This window comes from Channa argus, chromosome 8 (assembly GCF_033026475.1).
Source record: "Channa argus isolate prfri chromosome 8, Channa argus male v1.0, whole genome shotgun sequence".
NCBI classification, from domain to species: domain Eukaryota; kingdom Metazoa; phylum Chordata; class Actinopteri; order Anabantiformes; family Channidae; genus Channa; species Channa argus.
In genome coordinates, this window is record NC_090204.1 from 10413854 (window position 1) to 10422498 (window position 8645).

General features: G+C 37.5%; 1 protein-coding gene across 1 annotated transcript; it reads left to right on the forward strand.

The window, feature by feature from the left end:
* The first annotated feature begins 1929 nt into the window (after positions 1-1929).
* gclm (glutamate-cysteine ligase, modifier subunit) lies at positions 1930-8604 on the forward strand. The gene is made up of 7 exons (XM_067512851.1): positions 1930-2235; positions 3875-3937; positions 5672-5756; positions 6145-6201; positions 6322-6524; positions 6739-6853; positions 7413-8604. Exons 1-7 carry the CDS (start codon positions 2104-2106, stop codon positions 7580-7582), a joined length of 825 nt encoding a protein of 274 aa, XP_067368952.1. The 5' UTR covers positions 1930-2103; the 3' UTR covers positions 7583-8604.
* Positions 8605-8645: the final 41 nt, after the last annotated feature.

The following is an 8645-nucleotide window of genomic DNA, read 5'->3' on the forward strand; positions in this document are numbered from 1 at the left end:
AGCTGGTTAAGGCAGAGCTTTCAAACAAAAACGTTTAAACTGTTTAAATGTAAAATGATTAATGTGATAAATTTCTAAAGTTTGGCTGCCCTATTTAAAATGATTAAGGTGGACAAAACAGTAAAACCATCTCTTCTTATAATGCACTCCAGTACGACTCCACTACTCACTTTGACTTCAAAAATAAGCACATAGTAGAATTATCACTTTTCTGACTGTTACAACCTGATAATTGAGTAATTGTAACCTTGTAAAAGTAGAATTCATGGCAAAACCACAGTATTGGGTTACATTAAATTGCACAGGGGGTCATAATTTTATGCCTGTTCGGTGTATATTGTAAATAAAAAAGTCATAATACTGTAAAGATTTTTATCATTTTCCATTTATGTATTTTATGTATTTTATATGTTTATCATACAATGTGTTAAACTGTTTAAACCCAGTGTAGTTAAAAAGTAAATATTCCCCTGACGATACAAATGACAAAGAACGGATATTAAGCAACTTCCAGATAACTCGAAGCAAATAGGACCATTTCCACCACCAGGGCCAGGAAGAAGGGCAGAATACACAGGAAAAAGTAATAGCAAGAAAAAGAAGAAGTAGAGGCACACAGCCAAGATAATAATTTGCTTGATATTAAAAGCAAAGGGTTAGACAGAGAGGGGATTTTAATTGTTAATTGGTGACTCTAAATTTCCCATAGGTGTGAATTTGATTGTGAATGGTTCTCTGTCTGTGTGTTTCTCTATGTGTTGGCTCCGATATACAGTGGTGACCCCACCTCTCACCTCATGACAGCTGGAATTGATCATTTTAAAAGTTTACTGCTCTAAATATTTCTCCATGACACATTTAATTGTACGTTTGCTGGATCTTAAATGTGCACATCCAACTTTCTTTTACTTAATTATGGAAAAAGCTCATGTTTGTGCATGCTGGTGGTGTTTTAAGGTGAGCTATTTTCTCTATAGTTTAAACCTTTGCACATAAATTACCAGAAAAGAGACAACAAAACAGTGAAATCTAAACTAAACATATTAAGTTTGTATTCCCCATATTAAAACTGGTCTCCCATGCTATGTTCATTACTCCTGCTTGTACTGGCCAAGAATACAGTTGGGTGTAAAAGTTTTCATTACCTTATTTTGAAATGGCGAAAAAGGATAATTAAGAAATGAAATGTCAAGCAAGACGTGCAAAGTTAACTTCAAACCTAACATAATACCAATATAACTTTAACTGGTACAGGATCAGTTTTCAGCTTGTCCCATCAGGGGTCGACACAGTGGAATGTGTTCCACAATTTTATTTGGCAGGGTTTTTTTAGCAGCCCTCCCATTTTGTCCAGGCTTGGGACCAGCACCCTGTGCAGCGGGAGTTGAAGCCTGATGGTCTACCCATTAATCCACCTGCCCCCTCCCAACTTTAACAAATGTTCCTTAATCATCAGAAGTGACAAAATGGTCATGGAGTGTATAAAAAAAGTTGAAAGTAAAATAATAGTTGAACTAAACTGTTTTTGTGTTTTGAAATGCTGCTTTGGAATTTATCTACTAAATTCTAGTACTGTCTTCAGATCAACTTAGAATATAGTTTTGCACAGATAGAGGACAATAGACTTACACAGGGAGGAAAGGTGTATCTCCTAAAGGCCTGTATTGATAGGAAGAATAGTTACAACAAGTCAAGAACGTATGAATACACAGTAAATGTCAAAATATATAGTTAGCGCTTATTTGTTGGGGAAAATGAAAAATACTACACCGCCATTTGGCGGTCAGACGTGGAACTTGCACCGACACAAAAAGCCATTCCAACAATCCAGGCCTGTTTTAGTGATTCAGCCTATTACTCCCTCGCGAAATCCGGACCAGGTTTTAGAGGACGGTTACCGACCGGCTTTCCTCCAGACCAGCCACTAAGCAACCGCAAAACCACTAGGTCAGACAACAGGCAATGCAAGTCATCCTGACTCTACGGTTTCGTTGTTTGCTGGGCTGCTGTATTGCCCGGCAGACACAGTAGCGCTCAGCGGAAGCACCGGCTCTCTGTCACATCAGACGCTCTTTCACCGACTTGTTAGCCGCCGGGAAGCACATGGATCCTCAAAACATTACCTCTGAGGCGAAGATGTTGTTAAATCACGCCAAGATTCTGCGGCTCCATACTGGAAATTTAGTCAACAGGAGTCGTCTGAAAAAGAAATGTCCAGGCTCCCCCAGCGAAGAGGTAAGACGAGAACTAAAAATCCACCTGTCTAATTTCTAACGAGGCTACTTGTGTTGTACTATAAGTTAGCATATTAGCTTAGCCCGCAAGTCAACTTTAGGCTAACGTGACCTGGCTAAATGTTTAACCAGCTAACGAGCTCGGTGGTGTATTACCTGACAGCAAGGCGTGTTAATTGTTATAAACTGATTTTAGTTTATTTTTAAGTAAGCACTTTGGTTATACTTGTCGAGGTCCATATTTACAGGACTGTGCTTGAGCTAACTCTTCAGAGCTTCATTGCGTCTTCACACGAACCAGCGTCAATTTTATGACGCGTGGGGTGAATCGTTCACAGCACAGGTCCCCAAGGCCCACTGTCCTTGTTTTCTAACCAGCCCTGCACTGTCCTCTGGCTTCCTGGATCAGGTGTGTGCAGTTAATCAGAAGCTTGAATATACATCAGCCTCATCTAATCTGATGAACACACCTGATTCAGGTAATTGACAGTGGTAGGACAGGGACAGCTGGAAAACGAACAGGACCGTGGGTGTTGAGGACAGGGATTGAGAACTTCTGCTTTACAGACCAATAGTTCTGGGCTTATACCATACTGCAAATAGCTGACTTGCATCACCTGTTAACAGGTGCATTTATTATTATTTTTTTGTGTGTGTTTTTTTTATAAGACCTTTTTAAAATAACAAGCCAGTACACAAAATTGGCCAAAAGTTTAATGATATCAGTAAATTTTTAGCATTTTTATTAGTTAACACAAATCTCAGTGTAGGTGGTAATTAATTTTGTGTTGACCTACTAGTCCATTGAATAAATATGTTGCAGCAATTTGACGATTGCTTAAGACAACACATCACTTACTGTATTAGAGTTTAAAACATCACCTGCAGCCTTACTACAAAGTGTGGTTGGAATTTGATTACAGCTCTGCGTGTTGTGCATGTCATACCTAGATCCAAAGCTGGTTTTGTAGTTGTGATAATGATCAAAGGGCATATAAAGCATTAGTACCAATATATATTTTTAATGTATAATAATTTTAAAGAAATATGTTCAAGTACATTAAATATACATTTAATGGATATAATACTATATTTACAGTACTTTTAAAGTTCGTAGACCAACACTGTTGTGCTTTAGGTTGTACATATTGTATGAAAGCTCAGAAGTTGTGCACATGGGAATCTTGCCATCTATACATGTGACATGAACACAATATCAGAGCAGAGCTGCGTAACCTAATGCTCAGTCTCAACAAACCCTGCTTAAACCGATGCTGTTCACAGTGCCAGGCTTCAAATCTCTTATTTGTTTGACACTATACACTCCTGTACAAACATTTCTCCCTCATACATTTGTTAAACTACTCCACACCCTGTTCCTATTACTTTGTAGATTGTAAGCTTTGGAAAATTAAACATAGTTTGGCAGTTAGACTTGTCTCCTCCGTGTTTGGGAAATTGGGACATTATTTTAACAAGATTTCCAGCTGATTTCACTCTCATACTGAATATTAGAGCTGTCCAGTTCTAGTGTGGAGTCTGGTCTGAATTAATAGAGGGTCCAATGATCTGTTAAATTGCATGATTCAAGGAGGTTAATTTAATAGTTTCTTCCTGTTTTAAATTCATTTCTGTTTCAGCTTCGAGACTGCATTCAGGCTACACTGAGCGATTGGATGTCTGCAACAAAGCCTTCATCCAAGGTGGGAAAACTAATTGTTTTTATTTAGGTCTGTTGATGCTTGGTATGGGAGTATAGTTGTCATGAGTATAGGGAATCCGCATACCATTCATTCCTGTGCTTAGTCACACCAAGAAATTAGCACAATAGTATTTGCATTCCAGTGCTCCAGATAGTAAAATAACTTTAGTGATGGACATCAAAGGATGCCTCTAAGCTTACTGAAAAGAAGCTGTCACCATGAATGTTCATGCAGTGCTGGCTGCCAAAGGCACTAGTCCAAATGTGTGGCTGTCTGTTAAGATGGGTGGTTGGTGGGCATTTGCTCATAGAACTCTTTAAATTGTCTTTTTAAAATTATTATTATTATTATTATTATTATTATTATTATTAATTTATTTTTATTTTTTGATGCCTTGTCCATTAACTGCGTTATAACTTGTAGATAATAGTCACCACTAGATCGTTTTAAATTTAAACTTGACCTAAAGATTTATATCAAAGGTTACAGGGCAGCAGGATTCACAGTGGTGAACAATCATTCTGGCCATTTTGCTAGGCTTAGCTAATCTGCTTCAGTTTTAGTCACCACACCCACTGGACTCTATTAGAGATGGGGGGGAGGTTTGAAAGAGGTTGAACTCTGGGTCTCTTAAATACAAAGACTCCTTCCCTGCAGGAAAATGTGAAGAATGGGATGTTTGAGTAATTGGTTCTGAGTCTTAATTTGTGGGTTTCTGCACATTGTCAAACGGAAAAATGCAGACTTTTTGCAACACACTCAGCCCTAAGCCCGCTTCAGATGTGAACCAAGTTATGTAAATATAATGGAAATTCAACATGTCTGTCTTACATCTAAAAAAAGACATAGTGAAATTTACATAAAAGTCAGTGTTACAGTTTCACGACACTGCAAAAGTTTCAGATTAACAGTGACCACAACAGTACATTATTGCATACGTGCACAGCAAATGAGTGTATGTAATGGTCCAAGTTTTTTTAAAGAAATAACACACGTTTTGACTCTCGGAAGCATGGAAACTGACTTGAATACGAAATTACTAAATGTTTCTTGAAACCTAAGAATACCATAACTGCATGCATTCACCAAGTCCTAGGATCTACTAAATGACATTAGGCTTTTAAAAATGTATTTTATTCAACCTTTGTCTACTCATGAAACAAAAAAACACAACTGATCTGACGCTTTTTTCACCTTAACCAGTGAAACAACAAACAGTACCAGATTAAAAACATGTGTACACCGAGGTTTGGGAAAAGTGTGATTATCTGAAAGAACACAACCATAGTCTCAAGTGTAAAAAGTGTAATAATTTTATTTATACTTTTATCTGTTCTTTTAGATAACTAAAAAAATTTTCAGAATAGGAAAGTAATAAAATTATTAGAGAGCAGCATCTGCAATATGTACAGTAAAAAAGTCACTATAAAAACTCAGGTTGGTCAGATTGGAACTTATGTGTCTGTTTTGTTTCAACAGTGTCTGTGTGCAGGGCCTATTGTCATCAGTCAGTGTTGGCACGTCACAGCCAGTAAAAATAAACGTAAAGCAACAACAGAGATGGGTGAAAAGACGAGGATAAATCAGAATTGTTGTACATTTATGTAGATACTTTTGTATTGTATTACACAGGCAATCTGGTTTTTGGGGGGCTGGATGGATGTTAAGCCCAATGCATTTTACCCCGGAAAACAAAGTTACATAATCTCTAAAGGGATTTTTCTTATTATGCAGGATTTTCCCGACACACTGGACTGCTCCATTCCCCAAGCAACAGATGTAGTCACACCTGAAGAGAGGGAGGAGGTGAGGGTTTCAGGTTTGTATTGGTTTTGTGATCACTATGAACATCCAATCTTAAATGCCTTCATTTAGATTTTATGCATAGCAAATCTGAGATGTCGATAAAATATGCTGAATAAAATACTTTTTTCTTTTCTTTTACTGAGTCAAATGCAATGTAATGATTTACTGTTGTGCATTAAACAAGAGTGTAGCTGTTAAAAGGGGCTTCTATTTATTTTCCTCACCTATGTTAAAGACCTGGTTGAGTCATTTTATAAAGAGAGTCATTGATGACAGAGCATTTTTAATACCTGTCTGGAGTAAAGTAATTATTAAAATGATTTAAGCCTGTTTAGATGCAACAAAACAACTATGTATGTTAGAGATGTTTATTGACAGTGTTATGGTAACTTGATTTGCAGTTAAGCTCTTCCTGTGCGAAGCGGTTCAGTCTTCCATCAGAGATGCAGTGGGGTTGGGTAAGCTTTAAACTTGTTTAGCAAAATTTGTCTTAAAATTCACACACAATTGACATGAATTATTTATTTGTTTTTCTAAACTCTGCTCATAGTATGGCCTTGTTTGTCTCTCATCGCTAGCCTGCCAAACACTGGCTGTGTCCCAGCTCGACTCTGTTATCATAGCTTCACCTGGGCTCTTGGAGGGTGACAGCCAGTCTTTGGCTCACCTTCAGCCAGCATGGGAGGAGCTGGAGGCCCTGGTCAGAAATCAGAGGATTGCTGCCATAGGCACCTCTGACCTCGACAAAGATCTGTTGGAACAGCTCTACAACTGGGCTCAGGTCAGTGCAAATCTTTAGTGTGTGATCCTTAATTTGTGATCACCTTTATCTTATGGTGACTTCAGAGGTCAGAATATTACATTCATATCAACTGCAAGCAGAATTGTTTTGTTTTTAGTCATGAGCTTTGGCCAGTGTACCAGCTCATTCATTTGCGCTTTTCAGTGTTGAACCAAGCAACGGCAGTCATTGACCATGTTGTCTATTTCACTAGGTGAAGCCCAGCAGTAACCAGGTCAACCTGGCCTCATGCTGCGTGATGCCTCCTGATCTGACAGCCTTCGCAAAAGAGTTTGACATCCAGCTCCTAACACACAATGATCCAAAAGGTAAAACACGTTTCTTTGGCTATTAGAACGTAATTTTTATGTATTAACTCAAACCTGCACATTTATATCATTTAACAATTATTAAAAATATGTAAACGTCCAACTTTTTGTGATCCAGGTTCCACACCAAGTGACCACAGTCACATGGTGATGTTTTTTTTTCTCTTTTTCGCCAAAGGCCATGAGAAGGCTAAAGGCAACAATCATAGCAACATATAATTTTCTCTGTAGACTAATGTAATCCAGTTTTATCTGTGCTTTGAGTTCCAATGGTTTACATCAGTGAGTTACACTGGGTGGCATTTGTTATGACAAAGGCACTGTAGTTTGTTTTGACTCCTGCTAAACAGCATACCAAATGTGCATTAATCCACAACTGAAAAGGTCCTCAATATTCTTCATTGTTTACTCCTGTTTTGTTCATTTGCCTTTTAACAATTCAATTACATATATTTTTATATTTGTTTTCATAATTATTTTTATTTTGCATTGTGCAAGCTGCAGCTGAAAGCTAGTATGTATCTTTCAATTTCTCTTGACCTCATGTTTTCCACCTCAGAGCTGATGTCAGCAGCCACATTCCAGGAAGCGGTGCAGGAGGGAACACAGGACCTAAATGTCTCAGACTGGAGGCTGGAGTGGGTCCTGCGCTACTCCATTATTGTCAAGAGCAGGGGCATTATCAAGTCTAAAGGCTACCTTGTCAGTGCACGGAAGGCAAGCCCATAGCACATCCCACCAGACAAGAAGAAACAAGGATAAAGCCATTTCCCTCTTTTTTCATTCACAAACATGAACATGCAATTTTAAAAGTTCTGAGAAATGGATGCTGGCAATCATCACAAGGCTTAGAAGTCATTGTTTCATCTTACAGATAAGGTTGCATTGTCGTCTATGGTTTTGCAGGTATTTATCACATCTCAGTGAGATTAAATATAGAGGAACATGGAAAATTGAAAGTTTGAGAGAAAAAGACTAAAAGGTGGATCTCACTATGACAAGTATACTGACTGAGGCTGTTTTAATAATGGAAGTTGGTAGTTGCTAAACTTTGAGCCAAGGTTGATGATCCTTGTTTGGAAATGAAGTGCCTCCTCTGGTCCTTTTATCCTCATACCTGCTTTATCTAAACTCTGTCTGTGTGAAGTAAGCGTTAAATACATCACATGTAGTGTTTGAGTAGGTTAAGCAAAAGAAAAAGGAAAAAAAAACTTTTTAATACAGCATGATTTCAGACATTCCAAATGGAGAAACATGTCCGGTGTGGATAGAGTTTTTATTCATCCAAATTCCTACTGTGTATATAACAGCATTTGCATCCTGTAATTGAGGTAGAAAAAATGCACAAATTCAAACTCCTTAAGATTTTTATTTTATGATGCTGATTTATAGGACTTCATGTGGTAAAATAAAAAAACAAAATACATGTAAAAAATAGATTTTTAATTCTCTAACAATGTGCTATTTTGACAGTCCACTGAAACATTTATGCCTCCATTCTTATGACATTAATTTGATGTTAACATCCACATTTTGGGATTGACTGACTGAAATAAAAAATGGCTTAAGTTTTCTGTGTTATGGCACTGAAACATTTAGTAAATCTGGGGGAGATACTTTTATTTATGAATCATGGTTGTTTTTCCAGACAAAGTAAATTCCATAAGGACAAATTGACTTGTGTTGTAAACATATTTAATGTGGTCATATCTGTATATGATGAATTGGCTTTATTAAAATTATGAAACACCTGTTTTTTCTCTGACCCCCTGGTGGGAAATATTGAATAGAC

Bases quoted from the DNA above. Each gene is read 5' to 3' on its own strand.
- gclm (XM_067512851.1), top strand. From the start codon at position 2,104: ATGGATCCTCAAAACATTACCTCTGAGGCGAAGATGTTGTTAAATCAC. The intron at 2,236-3,874 runs GTAAGACGAGAA...TTTCTGTTTCAG, and splicing joins CAGGCTCCCCCAGCGAAGAG to CTTCGAGACTGCATTCAGGC. The intron at 6,525-6,738 runs GTCAGTGCAAAT...CTATTTCACTAG, and splicing joins AGCTCTACAACTGGGCTCAG to GTGAAGCCCAGCAGTAACCA.